Here is a 17,763-nt window from a genome sequence, read left to right as displayed (position 1 = left end):
CCAGCAGCAGCAAGTAGACTGAGACGGGAATAAAGGGTGGTAGGGCAAGGTCCCATTCCTTACAACTTAGCCACAATTTTGATTAAATCAATACACTATTGACTAAGTCATAAATCTCTTCACAACCTAATTTACTGGTCATCAGTTGCATGGAGGATAAGGAGATCCATTCTTCCAGTGATTCAGGCATGGCTTAGGGGAGTTGGGCAAGATGAGGTTACTTAGTTAAGTACGGCTACTTCACTAAGTAGCTGATACAGAATATTGGCCCTTATCAGTAATATTTTGACTCTGACAGTAAAGTGAAATATTCTGTACCTCTCCCAGAAGAGCAGAACCTGTTTTGGGACACTGATGTTGTTGTTATGTGCCAATAAGTTGGCTTCCACTTATAGTGATTCTGTCAGTGAGAAACCTCCAAAAGCTGTGGTTGTGCACAGCCTGGCTTATGGCCTTGAAAACAAAGACCATGGCTTCCTTGATTAAGGGTGCATTCACACTCACCTTTTTGTCCCAAGGAGATCCAGATCTTCTCTATGACACAATACCACATCACTATTGGGTCACTGTTCCCACTATGTTTACCGCAATCGAATCTCTCCAAAGCATTTAAACACTGGTCAACATTCACATTGGTGCTAGGTCATTCCAAAATAGAGGCGCCTCCATTTCTTGGAATGATCTTGCATAACCTGGTTCAATCCAGTAGCACAATTACACTACCAAAGATCCGGATCATTGAGGCACCGAATAAAGGACACACTAAGGGACCCGATGCCAAATGCACTGGGTTAAGTGGGTGTTCCCACACACACACACACACACACAAACAGCACCAAGTGCAATCAGGGAGAGTGTGAACATCACGAAAATAACTCTATTTTGTAGTGTGAATGCAGCCTAAGTCTATCCACTTGTGATGTGATCTTCTTTTCCTACTGCCTTCCACTTTAATGAGCATTTTTGCCTTTTTTAAAGAGAGATGTTGTCTTGTGATATGTCCAAAGTATGATCAGCTCACTTTGCCCATTTTAGCTTCTAGTAAGAGTTGAGGCTTAGTTTCATCTGGAACCTGTTTTTTGGACTGCTGGGTCATCATTGTTTTTATGTGCCTTTATATCAACTTAGATTTATCATGAGGGCTTATTGGCAAGATTCGTTCTGGGGGAGGGGGGGTTGCCTTGTATTCCCCTGAGCTTAAAATAGAGACTCTTTAGCCCAAGGGATCCCACTGGGTTTCCATGGCCAGCCAGGGATTTGAACCCTAATGTCCTGTGTCTTAGGACTCATCTATACCAGCCAAATAAAGTGGTTTCCTCTTTTCCTCACAGCAACCTGTCCTCAAGATGCAGGGCCAACTCTCTGGTTCAAATGCAGACTGTCTTTATGAGTTGAGGCCAATTCCACACAGGATCTATTTCTCCCTTAAACCAGTTAGCTGGATATTCCAGATAGCACTAGACAGAAATTCCCCTGCTTTCCCCATACCTGTCTAATCAAAGGCAATGAAAGGAAGGTACTTTGATTCAGAGCTTGAAAATTTTACTTTTTGGACTACAATTCCTATAATCCTTCAGCAAGCATGCCCAATGAGAGTTATAGCACAAAGGCTACATGCTGACCATGCTTGCTGTGAAGGCTACAGGAGTTCTAGTCTTATTTGGGTAACAATAATTCAAAAAAGCAACTTTTCAAAGTTCTGCTTTGGCTAGTTCAGAGAGAAGAATTTTTTAAATTCTGTTTTTAATTTCATGAAATGCTTCAGAACCAATGCACTTTCCTAATGAGGAGTTGCGGTTTTAAAATAGTAACTTTTCCTAGTTCTCTGTGTTGTTAAGTACACACCTTCATGCTAGTGCATGATTTTGGGGAGACTAGCAGGGATGAATATGTGAGTGTCTCATTGCCCTCATGTGCTTTCCCATTTTCTGATTTCAGTGTCCTCCTTCTACTCTTTATGTTTATAAATACCCCCTTCCAAAATGCTGATAATGTCAATCCTGAAGCTTCTGCATTTGAAATACATGAGTTGATTCTCCCCCATGTGCTTTTTTTCAGCTGCAGGATGCCTTGAAATGCCAGCATTGCAAGAAGCAGTTCAAGTCCAAAGCGGGATTGAATTATCACACCATGGCAGAACATGTCAACAAAGTAAGGGAACAAGTCCCTGGGTAACTGCTGTGTTAAACATCATCTATCACCATCAATAGTCCCAAATCAGCATCATCTGCCAGTAATAACAATATTCTACCCCATGGTAACATTCTGAATGAAAAAGCTGGATTTTGCAACTGTGTGTGCATCTAGCATATTTGAATAATCTCTTATTTTGCAAGTTTTATTTTTGCAAGTTACATTTGGCCTTCTCTTGTGCCAAGGAGATGTGCAAGGCACAGATGCCATGCCCCCTTCTCCCTAGCCAAGTCTGGAAATCCCTCTGACCTGTCAAGTCTTACTATGTATCAGCCACATGCTTTGGTGCAAGCCTATGAAAACTAGGAAGCTGCTTGCATTTTTTTTTTAAAAAAATGGAAAGTGTCAGAATATCAGGAAAAAAGATTCTGTACTGGCCTCTGATGTTTTCTGTACTTTTGACATTCATCTAGTGCCTTTCTGGCTACACGCTAAAAAGGTACTTTGTCAGAAATAAAATGATAACTCCATTTAGTCCAAGTCTCACGTGACCTCAGGGCCACCTCTGGAGCTTGCCAAAGGTCCCCAAGCCATCCCCCTCCCCAAAATAGGGAAAAATAAAAAAATAAACACTAGGGCTCCATCTTGCCCCATACCTTGCAAAAGCAAAAAAGCTGTATTGAAAGTGACCCAGAGAGATTTCAAGTCCATTGGGTTTTCTCATGAGTTACGTACACCAGGATGCTAGGTTTCCTGAGTGCAGATGTTTAGGAAGTAGAAATTGGTCCTGGGGTGGTCCAAGTGAATAGATAACTCAGCAGCCTGTCTTGGTTCCTTCTTTCCAGCCTACTCCTGTGGAAGCTGCTGGTCCTCTGTCTGAACATGAAGAACGGGAGAGGCTGAGGAAAGTGCTAAAGCAGATGGGAAAACTCAAATGCCCCAATGAGGTATTTGTTTTTGCTCTTTTACTACTGTTTCCACTGGGTTCATTAGCAGTGTTGACAAGATGGAGCATGTCCAGAGGAAGGTGATCAAAATGCTGAAAGGTCTGGAAGCCACAGGTTATGAGGAGTGCCTTAGGGAGCTGGATATGTTTAGCCTTGAGAAGAAAAAGTTAAGAAGTGACATTATGGCCATGCTTAACTATTTGAAGGGGTGTCATATTGAGGATGGAGCAAGCTTGTTTTTTGCAGCTCCAGAGACTAGGACACAGAGCAATGGATGCAAATGCAGAAAAAGAGATTCCACCAAAACATTAGGAAGAACCTCCTAATGGTTAGAGCTGTTCGACAATGGAATACGCTGCTGCCTCAGAGTGTGACAGAGTCTCCTTCTTTGGAAGTTTTTAAGGAAAGGCTGGATGGCCATCTGTTGGAAGTGCTTTGATTGTGTCTTCTTGCATGGCAGAGTAGGGTTGGACTGGATGGCCCTTGGAATCTCTTCAATGCTCTTCAATGCTTAAAAGAGAGCCTCTTTTTATACACGCCTACCCAAAGACTGAGGTCTCTTAAATGGACCTGTTTCTATGTCACCCCAGTGAAAATCATGTGGAAAGGTAGGAGAGAGCATTGTTTGCTGTGGCACCATGGCATGCCCTACTCTTGGATGGGTGTACAGTAGGCCCTTGGTATCTGCTGAAGTTTGATTCCAGGACTCCCCATGGATACCAAAATCTATGGATGTTCAAGTCCCATTAAATACAATGGATAGTCAAATGGTGTCCCAAATATAAAATGGTAAAATAAAGGTTTGTTTTTGGAATTAATATTCTTATACTGTATTTTCAACAGTATATGCTTTTGTATACTTGCTAGAGCAGAACTGAACACACCTGAACTCAAATCCTGATTTGGACATGAAGCTCTCACTGGATGCCTTGGGCCAGTCACCATCTCTAAACCTACCTACCCTACAGGGTGGTTGTGAAGTAGGGTTGCCAGGTCTTTTATGGAATGGGGCATCTGTAAGTTAAATCCTGAACAGATCATGGAGCAAGACAAGGTACCATAAGGGTCCGTCAACTGGAGGAAGGTACCTGTTCTCTCTTACATCAACTTTCAGACAGCAGTCCCCTTTCAACACAGCTATCAGCTTGCCAGTGGAGACTGAGGACAGGGTACAGAGACACTGAAATGAGAACTGAGAATTAAACACTCCTACACACTCTCTCCCCTGAAAGTAGAATCATAGAATCATAGAGTTGGAAGAGACCACAAGGGCCATCCAGTCCAACCCCCTGCCATGCAGGAAATCCAAATCTAAGCAACTCCGACAGATGGCCATCCAGCCTCCATTTGAAGACCTCCAAGGAGGGAGACTCCACTACACTCCGAGGAAGTGTGTTCCACTGTCGAACAGCCCTTACTGTTAGGAAGTTCCTCCTAATGTTGAGGTGGAATCTCTTTTCCTGCAGCTTGCATCCATTGCTCCGGGTCCTAGTCTCTGGAGCAGCAGAAAACAAGCTTGCTCCCTCCTCAATATGACATCCCTTCAAATATTTAAACAGAGCTATCATATCACCTCTTAACCTTCTTTTCTCCAGGCTAAACATCCCCAGTTCCCTAAGGCGTTCCTCATAGGGCAAAGTTTCCAGACCCTTCACCATTTTAGTCGCCCTCCTTTGGACACGCTCCAAAGTTGGAACATAGAAAGTGAGGGAGGACAGGTGCCACATAGTAGCTTACAATACCTCGGCTGCATCTGCACTGCAGAAATAATGCAGCTTGACGCTGTTTTAACTGCCTTGGCTCAATGCTATGGAATTCTGGGATTTGTCGTTTGGGGTGGTATTTAACCTTCTCTGACAGCTCTGGTGCCCCAACAAACTACAAATCCCAGGATTCCATAGCATTGAGCCATGGCAGTTAAAGTGGCTCCTCTTGCTCCACCATCTGAGAAGGAATAAAACTACGGGACCCCTATTCCCTATCCAACCTGGCAGCCCTATTGTTAAGATCAAGGAGGGGTTTGGGGAGAGCTAATAGTGGTGTCCTGATATACATGGAGGAAGCATAGGGGGGTAAATTGGAAAAGCAAATATGTGTAGTATTGTTTATAACTGCTGCTTGGCATCTCTGCCTGAGGTGCCAAAGCATTTTGGGTAATCCCTGGGCTCACCGCCAAGCGCTGCTAAACGTACAGCCTGCCTGCTGGGACTCTGTGTGAAGTTGGCCTCAACTATCATTATTATTAATAATATACTGAAAATGGGTCTTCATGATCACAGGCAGCTCCTCACTGTGCAATGTACTCTCCAGAGAGAGAGAGAGAGAGAGAGAGCTGGCACTAGATTCCTTCAAAACAACTCTTTCTAGCCTGTTAGAGCTAATTTTTCCACATTATTAAATATACAGTATGTAGTTTGTAACACTCCATAATCTCTTTTCAGTTATCCCTGTGTGTGCAACTCCTGATCTGGATCAGGAACATCATGTGCATTCGGGAGGGGAATGAACCTTCCTTTTATTCAGATTTTATTCCATACCTCCTGCTTGAGGGTGACTAAAAGTGGGGGATTCCATTGTTCCCAATAAAGTTGTGTTATTTTAGTAGCTTGTTGATGTTTTGGAGGCACACAACAACAATTTTTGACTTATGGTGACCCTAAAGCAACCCTATCATGGGGTTTTCTTGGAAAATTTGCCAAGAAAGGGGGTGCCACAGTATTCTACAACAAACTTCTATTTTATTTCAGGGCTGTGTGGCTACCTTCTCCAGTCTTATGGGCTACCAATACCATCAGAAACGGTGTGGGAAGCAGCCATCCGAAGTTGAGAAGCCAGTGTTCACCTGCCCACATTGTGGAAAGACTTATAAGTCAAAAGCTGGGCATGACTATCACGTGAGGTCTGAGCATCCTTCTGTGGTGAGTTTAAAGTTTCTGCTCCTGAGCCTGTCCTCCTCCCAACTATTTTATTGATCTTGAGCTTGGGAAGGTAGTTTTTTGGGGACTACACTGCCCAAAATCCTGTTGCCATTGACCATGCTAGCTGAAGGATACTGGCAGTTGTAGTACTAAAAAGAAATTTCTATTTTGCCAAGACTTAATAGTTTGTACCATTTTTGCACTTACACAGCATCCTTATGGGGTGAGATGGTTTCACATGAAGAAGAGCATGGAAGACAAAAGATGAGGCCATGCCAAACCCAATGTCTGCCTTCATTATGTATTGGGAATATTAAATTCTGCATCCATACTGTACTATAAACAATGCTGGCAATAAAATGCCAAAGCATTATTAGTATGCATGTAAATTGCCAACTCACATAAACTTACTTGATTTGCATATTTAATTCTAGGGTGTAACAGATGTGTATTTCTAACCGTAGCACACATTTCTGCAGCAAGTGATGAAAAGAGTTTAAAGACTGACATGGGGAGTACACAACTAGCAAACATACATTTAGGTGAATATTACATGCCGCAGGGCTGAGGAAAGTGGTTACTTGTTGTTACAGGCTGTCAAGCTCATTTTTAACTTATAGTGCCTTCCTCAGCTCAGGTTTTGCAAACTCAGGGCCATGACTTCCTTAGTTGAGTGAATCCATCTGTAGTGTGGTCTTCCTCTTTTTCTACTGCCTTCACCTTAATGCATTGTGTCCTCCCATGATATGTCCAAAATAAGTTAGCCTCAGGGTTTTGTTTTTGTTTGTTTTTTTCATTTTGACTTCTGATGCAAGTTCAGGCTTGATTTGCTGCTGCTGCTGTTATATGCTGTCAAATTGCACTTGACTTATAGCTACTCTGTGAGTAAGAGCCATCCAAGAGACATAGCTATTAGCAGCCTGCTCAGGTCTTGCCTCTGACTTCTGTGATGAAAGCTGCACCTTTCTATGCTAAACTAATCACCATTTTAATTGCCAAGGCCCAGTGTTATGGAATTCTTGGAATTTAGCTTGTTGTGACACCAGAGCTCTCTGACACATAGGGCTAAGTATCTTACAAAACTACAATTCCCAGAATTCTGCAGCATTGAACAATGGCAGTTGAAGTGGTGTCAAACTGGATTATTTCTGCAGTGCGGATGAAGCCTAAGTTACTTCACTTGTAATGTGATCTTCTTCTTTTCCCACCACCTCCAGTGTTACCAGACATTATTATCTTTTCCATCAAATCATGTTATCTCATGATGTGTCCAAAGTAAGATAGCTACAATTTAGTCATTTTGACTTCTACTGAAAATTGAGTCTTGATTTGCTCTTGAGCCAATTGAATTCTATTTTTGTTTCGCAATAGCAGTACAGGTTGAGTCTCCCTTATCCAAAATGTTTGGGACTAGAAGTGTTTTGAATTTTGGATTTTGGGGGATTTTAAAATATTTGCATATGCGTAATCTATTTATTTATTTAGTCTTACTCCCAGTGCTGGATCTAAGGCAGCTAAGAAACATGAATTAAAACAAAAGTACAGCTAAAACCGAGCAGTTATAAATTGAGAGAACAATTAAAAGCAATTGAATGAGCTATCGTATTAAAACTGAGCATTGAACTGAAACACTTTAACAACATTTGCAGCATAACAAGAAACAGAATGTATGCAATACTCTCTTCCACAGCAGCTAATGGCAGATCTAATGTGGAAATGGAACACATTTCCCAGTAGAGAAGGGGGCCGAGCATCCTGATCTTGGTAGCTTATTGAAGGAAAGTATAGATTTGGGATTTAGGATTTAGGATGAACCAGATACTGTGAGCTAATCGTGGCTTACATTTTCTTCTCTTTGTGCGAAAGTGAGGCCCACATTTGAAATTAAATGAAAATCAAATGAGAGACTAACTTCTGTGGTTGAACCATGTTCTGGTTAATTACCTCTGTTAGTGCTTGGTGTACAATCCAAGGTCTTTCATATTGACCCTTAAAACTGCTGATGCGGAAGACTGTACTTAATTGTCTGCAGTCACCACCACTTCTGTCTTTCTTCTGGTAACTCATTCCAACCCCGTTCTCTTGTCTTCTCAGCCTCCTGAACAGCATGAGATAAAACCTGAAGCCAACCCCACTGAAGATTTTGAGAGGACTCCAAGTGGAAGGATCAGGCGCACCTCCGCCCAAGTTGCTGTCTTCCACTTGCAGGAGATAGCAGAAGATGAGCTGGCTAAGGATTGGACCAAAAGGAGGATGAAAGATGACCTGGTCCCTGAAACAAAGCGGGTGAGTGAGTACTTCTGATTTATTTTGGTAGAAACAAGGTTGAATTAAGGATCCTAGTGTTTTGGATCCTGAAAGAGCTCCAGAATCTAAGAGTGCAAGTGTAGGAAACAAACAAACAGTACAGCTGGCCCTCCACATTTGTGGCTTTGACTTTGGAGGATTTGAGTATTTGCAGATTTCATTAATATGTTATCTCTAGCTGCTCCAACGCAACTCTGCTGGAAGTTGACCATAGAGTTGTGCTGGAGAATCTAGATGTTTCTAGATAAAACACTTTTCTAGGCATTTCTAGGTCCTCCAACATGATTCTCTGGTCAATGTTTGACAGATATTGATCATAGAGTTGCAGTGGAGGACCTGGAGATTCCTAAAGAGGTGTTCTCTCAGATAAAAAAGAATAGTTTTTTATTTGCGGTTTTTCCACATTCACAGAGGTCCTTCACCCCTAACGACAGCGAATGTGGAGGGACAACTGTATATTAAATAAAAGCACAATAGTTGTTGTATGTAGTTTCAAGTCAAGTCCAGCTTATGGCAACCCTGTTCCGGATTTTCTTTATTTAGAGGAGTTTTGTAATTGCCTGCCTCTGTGGCTGTGAGACTATGAATTCAGCAAGGTTACCCATTGGGTTTCCATGGCTGAGTGGGGATTTGAACCCTGATCTCTAGAGTCCTAGGGTGCATCTACACTGTAGAAATAATGCAGTTTAACTTCCATGGTTCCATTCTACATGATTCTGGGATTTGTAGTTTTCATAGCATCATAGAATACAAGAGTTGGAAGAGACCACAAGGGCCATTCAGTCCAATCCCCTGCTATGCAGGAAGACAGTATCCAAGCACTCCCGACGGATGGCCATCCAACTTCTGTTTAAAAACTTCCAAAGAAGGAGGCTCCATCATACTCCATTTTGTATTATTGTTTTTAGATTTAATCGTTTGTAATTTTAATGGATAGAATTGTTTAATCCTTTTTTAAGGGGGGGATTGTATATATTGTATTTTTTAAAGGTTGTACGCCACTTTGCTTGTGGTAACAAAAAGCGGGATATAAATTAAAGGTTTTTTATTATTATTTATTTATAAGGCAGTGTGTTCCACTGCTGAACAGCTCTTACCATCAGGAAGATCTTTCTAATATTGAGGTGGAATCCCTTTTCCTGGAGCTTGAATCCATTGCTCCATATTCTAGTCTCTAGAGCAGCAGAAAATAAGCTTGCTCCATCCTCAATATGACACCTCTTCAAATACCATTAAATAAAATACAATCAGAAATGACTTGAAGGCATAAAACATACATCACCTCTTAACCTTCTCTTCTCCAAGCTAAACATACCCAGCTCCCTAAGCTGCTCCTCATAGGGCATGGTTTCCAGACCTTTCACCATTTTTGTTGCCCTCCTCTGGACATCTGAGGCTCCAGCACTTTTTGGCAGAGAAGGCTAGAATCTCAGGATTCCATAGGATGAAGCTATAACACTTAAAGTGGTGTCAAACTGCATTATTTCTACTAAGAGGACACACCCTCAGTCCATTACTCAGTCACTGCACTGGCTAAGTACAAAGAGAGTAGCACAGAAATATTCATAGCTGAACTCATCTTCAGCCCTGAAACACCAGTGATCTCATGTGTTTGTACTCAGTTACTGAAGGTGGAGATGCTGATAACCCAGTGGGAGATGCAAACTTCCTCCCCTTTTTTCTTTCAACCCCAGGGCCCTTTCCAGTGAGAGGCCTGGAACATTATTATTGGCTGAATCATTGCTAATATGGCCTTGGTTGAGGGTGCAGAAAATGGGATTGGAGCTTTACATGGGAGTGCTGACAGGGAAACTATTGATTGGAAACAAACTGAAATATACAATAACAACATTATTTCTCTTTGATAGCTAAATTATACCCGTCCTGGGCTTCCGAAGTTGAATCCAAGGCTTCTGGAGACCTGGAAGAATGAAGTGAAGGAAAAAGGTCACATCAACTGCCCTAATAATGTAAGTGTCTTCTTCTTTGTGTGAATCAGATTTAAGGAATACTTTCCATGTTATATTTTCTATGTGGAGATTCAGGGAATGTGTGAATCAGCCAGAGGGCATTTATGGGCATGAATAAAGTGAAGAAGATTGGATGTTAAAAGTTATTTCTTCGGACGTCTTTGCATTTGATGCTTTATCAGATTATGTTGCATCAGTCTCTAAAAGAGAGTTCACACTGTCACTGTCAAGGCTACACTTACTAGGTCCAGAATTTGCAGCTTCTTTCTGTTGACAATCTAGGAATTGTAATCTGAAATCCTTTCAGGATTTTGAAGTTGTAGTTTACCAGAATATGGTGCATTTAGGTAACTGGGAAGCCTGTTTCAGTGGAATAAGATAACTCTCCTCTGGCAGCATTGCCTTTTAGGTGTAAAAACCCCTAAGAACTTGAAAAAATCACCCTTTTGGACTATAACTTCCAGAATCCCTCAACCAAAATGTCTGCTGGTGACACACTCAAACTTGTAGATGGAGAACCTTACTTGAAGGCTTTAATTCATCACTTTAGTTGATGATCCTGGAAATTTTAAACCCAAAAGGTTTTCCAGGGTGTGGTACAAATTGGACCTCGAAGCTAAGCAATTTTCTTCCCACTGCAAGAAAGTTCTCAAAAGCTGTGCAGTTTTTGAAGACTCTCCACAGTTGGGACTTGGGCTGTGTCTGTACTGCAGAAATAATGTAGCTTGACACTGCTTTAACTGCCATGTCACCATGCTGTGGAACCTGGGATTTGTGGCTTGTTGTGGCACCAGCACTCTCCAATAGAGAAAGCTAAATATTTGACAGAATCCCAGAATTTGATAGCATTGAGCTGTGGCAGTTAAAGCAGTGTCAACCTGCATTATTCTGTAGTGCAGGTGCTACAAAATTAGTGAAATATAGTCTATGCAAAATTTACAGAGAGTATGTTGGTGGAGAAGGCAGCTGTGCAGAAAATGAGGATGCTGTGCAGAAATCATTTTCTGTTTTCTGCTTCCTACCCAGAAAACAGAAAATGCTGTTTTCTGTAGAAAAATACTGTATACAAATTTTGTGTAGAATACCTCCTGAATTGCGAAGATTCTCATCAGTCCAGGATTCTTCTCATCAGGGTTTCCTGAAACTTAAGAAATGTGGGGTTTTTTCCATATTATATGAATATTGGGGGGGGGGGGCATTTCTTTCCATCTCTACACTGTATCCAACAAGGCAGCAGCATCCCTGGGTGCCAGACTGCTGGGGAAAAAGCTACTAAATTTCTCATCAGCATAGTCATGCCAGACAAGGTCAACAGAAGGGGCAGGTGGGATTGGCACCACCATTTTACCTTGTTATGGCGACACAGTTTGTATCAACCACCACCTTCCCCACCCAGAAGGCTTAGGGAAAGGGGTAGAATGCAACTTTTGGGGTGCATATTAGCTCAGAAAGGCAAGCAAACCAAAGTGAAAAAAAGTAAATTGTCTGTGATATCTGAGGTTCCCCGGGGCTGCATTGGTTGCTCTATCCTCAGTGAGTGATCAAGCTCAGGAAAGTTAGTTATTTGGGCCACAACTCCTCAAATCCCCCAGGTGGCACAGCTAGTGCCTTGGAGTTTGGGGGAGCTGTAGTCCAGCAGTGTGGCATTGTGCTTTGAGTGTTGGACTGTGACTTTGGAGACCAAGGTTCAAACCCCATGGAAACCTACTGGGTGACCTTGGGCAAGTCGCACTCTCTCAACTTCAGATGGCAATGGAAATCCCCCTCTGAGGAAACCTGCCAAGAAAACCCTGTGATAGGTTCGCCTTAGGGTCTCCATAAGTCAGAGATGATTTGAAGGCACACACCAAAGTCCAACAAAAAGGTAACTAGGAGGAATCCTATTTGCTCCAGAGCTATTTCAGGTTGCTCTGAAGGCTCATAGGGAGCTGCAGGCCTCCTTCCTCACTCTGAAGCAACATGCTTTTGAGCAGCAATTGCATGCAAACATTCTAATTAAGCAAAAGGGGGCATAGACATTTAAATGGAGGGGGGCTATGCAATTAGAGGAGCTGCTTATTCAAATCAAGCACTTTTGTCTGCATGTACGTACTTCTGATTAGCTGTTTTTTGCACGCTTGGGAGTCCCAGTCCTTTCAATGGATTTTCCATTTAATCTTTCCAGCAAGTCAGACACCCATGGTGTTGCCAGGAATCAAAAAAGACACACAAGATGAAAAACATACAAATAAGCATTCTGCCACTCACATCTCCTCCCATGGCTGTAATTTTTAATTGCTATGAAAACTGGAAGTTCACAAGCTTTCCCTTAGTTGTCTCTAGCCAGCATTTGGCAGTGCAAAGGCAGCATTGTTCACATTGCTGCTGGCAGAAGAGCTTGGAAAAGATATTTTCCAAAAACAGCAGCCATCCTTGATTCTAGAAGCAGTGCTGGCTAGGAGATTTTAAGCTTCATTTCCAAAAAGTACCTTTCCCAAGCTCTCTGCTCATCCAGGTGGCATCACTAAGTGTGACATCTGTGAACAAAGCTCTGTTTCTTAGCTGGGAATTTGATCACCTCTCAGCTTTCTGGGGGCTGGAGGAAGGAGATCCATTTGGGACTGGAATGTGGGAAGCACTCTGTGATGACACAGAGATTCAGGGCATCTTCCCAAAGCAGAAAAGGTAGACAGCTGAGCCCAAAAAGAAACAGTACACAAGTTTGTCTGTCTGTGTGCAAAGGGATCTTGTTGTAGCACTTTGAGACTAACTGAAAGAAAGAAGCTGGTAGCAGGAGCTTTCATAGACTTGAGTGTACTTCCTTAGATGCATTTAATACTCAAGTAGACTCAGGTCTATGAAAGCTCATGCTACTAACTTTTTTATTTCAGTTAGTCTCAAAGGTGCTACAAGATCCCTTTGCACACTGATTTTGTAAACTAAGATGGCTGTGTCTTTGATGTCTTTCTTTCTGTCCTTCCTTCCTTCCTTCCTTCCTTCCTTCCTTCCTTCCTTCCCCTTCCTTCTTTATTTATATCCCACTTTTCTCCATATTGATCCAAAGCTGCTTACACATTAAAACATTAAAATGTGTTTAAACAAATCAGCTAAAACAATCTGTAATATAAAAATTAAAAAAGCATTAAACATCAGTCTACCTAAAAACATTATTTTAGACCAGTCAAAACCACATCAAAACATAAATTAAAAACCAGCACAACCATTGCACTAATCCAACCAATTAAAAGCTAAAGGCCCATTTAAATAAGAAAGTATTTACCTGCTAGTGAAAAGAGCCAAGAGGAGGAGGACAAGTGATTCTCTTGGAAGAGAATCCCATAGGGACAAAGAGAATTCCATCCTCTAAAGATCATAACATTCAGGTAGGCTCATTTGGGGAGAACTTGTCTTTCAGATCTTTCACAACTGTTGGTTGTGTGCTACTTGAGCTTTGTCTGTTTTGATCAAGATCCTAAGTTCAGTATTCGTGCAATTGTTCTTACGTACCATCAATTCAGCTTTTGACTTACAGTGACATATGAATGAGAAGGCCTCCCAATGACCCTGTTATTAACAGCCTGTCTCAGAACTCACACACTCAGAATCATGGCTTCTTTGATTGAATCAATCCATCTGTAATGTGGTCTTCCTCTTTTCCTACTTTCTTCCATTTTGCTGAGAATTATTATTTTTTCCAATAAGTCATGTCACTTCCTGTTGGGTCCAGAGTAAAATTTGTTGTTAGTTGCTGTCAAATCTGCTTCAACTAACAGCAAACCTGTTGTTGTTGTTGTTGTTGTTGCTGTTTATTAGTAACCCGCTTTCTCCCCAAAATTGGGACTCAAAGTGGCTTACAGTTTAAAAACACAGTACAACTAAAAACATATAAAAGTGATAATTAAACATATGAATGCCAGACCATCAGGAGCCCCAGTCATCAACTGTTCTTTGCAGGTCTTGCAAAAGCAAAGCCGTGGCTTCCTTGACTGAGTCACTCCATCTGCAATCTATCTTCCTACTAGCTTCCTTTCCTCCCAGCATGGTCTTTTCCAGTGTGTCATGTCATCTCATGATATACCCAAAGTAAGAAATCTGATTCAAGTATCCAGAAGCCATGAATCTCTTCTGACCTAGGTGGAGTTTTTAGATTTATTGGTGCGTGTATAGGAAGATACTCTGGACTTATCTGAGACGATTTAGGCAGTGTCTGCACAGGCTGTAATACTCTAGGGGCAGTCGCTCTTCACATGTGTGTCCCACTCTGCCATCTGGCCCCACAGCATCTGGAAAGAGTCACTCGCTCTGAGGTTGGAACAAGGTGCCCAGCCATGCAATCAAGTAACCTATACTTGTTTAGAAGAAGATTAGCATGGTCCTCACTGGGAGATAACAGGTAAATCTATGAAGACTGGACTTTTTAAAAAACATTGATTTTGTTTATTTTCCTTTTTTTAGCTACTCTGAACACAGTGGGGGTGCACAGGAAGGCAGGATGAGAAGTACAATTAATCAATACATATCCTATTCACCATCTGTCTTGCTGTCTTGTTTTGTTCGGTTTTCTGTTTCAGTGTTGCGCAGCCATCTACTCCAGCGTGTCTGGTCTGAAAGCCCATCTCGCCAACTGCAACAAGGTAAGACGATTCCAAGGTTAATGCTAGCAGCTAGCTCAGAGCTTGGGAGCAGTCTCTGTTTGCAAGGGATATAAATCTTCACTTATTTCATTCTTGAATGCGAAGACAAAAATAATTTCAAAACTTTTCACCCCACTAGAAAAGATATCTGAGAGTTTGATCGCATTTCTCATAGATTTTTCTCATGTTAGGACTTTTCTTTTTTCTTTTGTACATTTTTGTTTGCTTGCATGTGTTTTAGCATTTATTTAAAAAAATATTTTATTTGATTATGTAGTAATAATAATAATAATAATAATAATAATAATAATAAACATTTTATTTATATTTCCCGCTTCTCCCAAGATCGAAGCGGGATTCCAACAAAATATAAAACAGAGAACGGTATAAACATTTACAATTTACAATTTAAGATATAATTACCATAATATAAAATAATTTGTTAAAACAATCTATAAAAATATTATCGATCTAGCAACATACAATATCAATCATAACATAATTTGGGCTTGATTTAATTTCTATAATATATACTTTATAACGAATTGGAAGGGTATGCCAATTGAAAAAGGTAGGTTTTTAGCTTCTTCTTAAAAATTTCTAATGTAGGGATACACCGTATCTCCTCTGGGAGATTATTCCAATATGAAGGGGCCATAACCGAAAAAGATCTTTGATGGGTTGATTTTAATCTTACTCTGGGGAGCTCTAGTACAATTCAAATTATGAAAAATCTCAAGAGCACTTTGCCATTTTCTCAACAAGAGGTCTCAGTTGTCCCTTTTTAAGGACCAGAACTTTTATACGTATGCTTTACATTGTGGATGGGGAAGGTACAGCAGGTAGGTCAAATGTGCTCCCTGGATGCCACTTTTGCAGGCTCTGAACCCTCCACCAATCTTCCTAAGCCCCTTCAACTAATATTTTTTTAAAAGTTAAAGTTGAAACAATGGCGCTCTATAGACGGGGCCTTTTGGCCGCCGTCATTACGTGCGAGGGGTGGTGCTTCCTGACACGCCTTGCCCCTCGCACGTAATGAAGGCATAAAAATGGTGGCGCCCTATACACATGGGCGCCACCATTTTGACATGATGGACGCCTAGTGTCCGCACGTCGCGGCGCCTTGATGACGCAAATGCGCCATTTATGCCTTGCGGTGTCATAACAGCGCCGGAAAAAGAAGCCGCTTTTGGGGGCTTCTTTTTGCTGCACAGGGAAGCCATGTGGTTTGTCCGCTGCGGCTCTCTCCCGCAGCAAACAAGGGCGGCGACAGCAGACTGCCCTTTTGGGCGGTCTATAAAGCACAAAAGTTTGGTTAAAACATACAGCCTTCCCATTGCATGCCATAGAATAATACAGCGGTCCCTCCACATTCGCTGGAACTGATGTCAAATAAAAAGCCCACAATTCTTTTTATCTAAGAGAATACCTCTTTAGGAATTTCCAAGTAATGCAACTTTGTGGTCAACATCTGCCAGAGTTTGATCATAGAATCATCATGGAGAACCTACAAATACCTAGAGAACTGTTTTCTCTAGGAATCTCTCGGCCCTTCAGTGCAACTCTCTGGTCAACTTCTGGCAGAGTTGCACTGGAGGACCTAGAGATTCCTAGAGAGAGCATATTAATCGAATCCACAAATAATCATAATCAAATCTGCAAAAGTCAAATCTGCAAATGTAGAGAGCTGACTGTAGAATCCTAGAGTTGGAAGATATCTGAAGGGTATCTGACCTCTGCCACACAGGAATGCACGATCCAAGCATTCCTGACAGATAGCCATCCAACCTCTCTTCAAAAACCTCCAACACACTTCGAGGCAGCATATTGAACTGTCAAACAGTTCTCATCATCAGGATTTTGTTCCTAATCTTTAAATAGATGGTTTCAAACTCCTCTGCACCCTAAATGTCCTTAGAACCCATCTCTCAAACATTTTTCTTTCCAATTCTCCTTCAAAATGACAACAGAAAGTGAGGTAACATCACTTCCAGTCACCGTTTTGAAGGCAAAACAGAGGAAAAACAGGGTATTTCAGTGTGTTTGTGTGGGGGTACAGTTCACATGTTGTTGGGGTGGAAGATTGGTCTCTTGGTCTCATGTAGATGCCCACTGCTGCTTTATATTCTGCTTTATAGTCACGCTCCCCCTGAAGGACTCAGTTCGCAGTCTGGGGGTGCTTCTGGACTCGTCGCTCCACCTTACATCTCAGGTGGATGCAACAGTCAGGAGCACTTGTTATCAGCTTCGGCTGATACGCCAGCTGTGACCCTTCCTGGGCCAGGAGGACCTTGAAACAGTGGTACATGCTCTGGTAACCTCTCGGTTGGATTTCTGTAATGCGCTCTACATGGGGCAACTCTTGTACCAAACCCGGAAGCTTCAATTAGTGCAGAATATGGCAGCTAGGTTAGTCACTGGATGCCCCAGGACTAGCCACATAACACCCATTCTGCAAGATCTTCATTGGCTGCCCATTCGCTTCCGGGCCCAATACAAGGTGTTGGTTATTACCTATAAAGCCCTAAATGGCTTGGGCCCAGGGTACTTGGAGGACTGCCTCTCCCCATATAATCCGCCCCGCACTCTCAGATCGACCGGGAAGCAATTGTTGAGGGTTCCTAATACGAAGTACATCTCGACTGCACAGAGGGCATTTTCCATCTCGGCCCCGCAGTTTTGGAACTCTCTTCCCGGCGAGCTCCGCTCAGCTACCTCCCTTGACCTGTTTAGGAAGAAGCTGAAGACCTACCTCTTCCAACAGGCTTTCCCCCATGCGTTGTGACATCTGTTCTCCCCCCATTACACTGGCACTTTTAAGCTAGTTTTTGTTGTGGTTTTAATGTTTGCAATTTTTTTTATCGTGTTTTTAAAT

At 42.0% G+C, this 17,763-nt stretch overlaps 1 protein-coding gene and 1 long non-coding RNA gene across 4 annotated transcripts in view; one reads left to right on the top strand and one right to left on the bottom strand.

The window, feature by feature from the left end:
* Window positions 1-17,763, top strand: part of ZNF512B (zinc finger protein 512B) — a 96,175-nt gene that overhangs the window by 56,056 nt on the left and 22,356 nt on the right. For all 3 annotated transcript variants that reach the window (XM_089513563.1, XM_089513565.1, XM_089513566.1), the window contains exons 10-15: window positions 2,059-2,151; window positions 2,979-3,080; window positions 5,828-5,998; window positions 8,093-8,284; window positions 10,174-10,275; window positions 14,826-14,888. In XM_089513563.1, the coding sequence (XP_089369689.1) occupies window positions 2,059-2,151; window positions 2,979-3,080; window positions 5,828-5,998; window positions 8,093-8,284; window positions 10,174-10,275; window positions 14,826-14,888 (723 nt within the window). The remainder of the gene's footprint in view (window positions 1-2,058; window positions 2,152-2,978; window positions 3,081-5,827; window positions 5,999-8,092; window positions 8,285-10,173; window positions 10,276-14,825; window positions 14,889-17,763) is intronic.
* On the bottom strand, window positions 10,163-12,469 carry LOC149315517 (uncharacterized). Its single transcript, XR_016280375.1, has 3 exons — window positions 12,368-12,469; window positions 11,361-11,419; window positions 10,163-10,226 (listed from the first exon to the last, which is right to left on the bottom strand). It is a non-coding gene; the product is annotated as an uncharacterized LOC149315517 (long non-coding RNA).

The sequence above is a fragment of the Sceloporus occidentalis genome, unplaced genomic scaffold, assembly GCF_023333645.1.
Source record: "Sceloporus occidentalis isolate IW3139 unplaced genomic scaffold, rSceOcc1.0.p SCAF_3, whole genome shotgun sequence".
Taxonomy (NCBI): Eukaryota; Metazoa; Chordata; class Lepidosauria; order Squamata; family Phrynosomatidae; genus Sceloporus; species Sceloporus occidentalis.
Note: the sequence above shows the minus strand (reverse complement) of the source record. Positions and strands in the feature narration are given on the sequence as shown.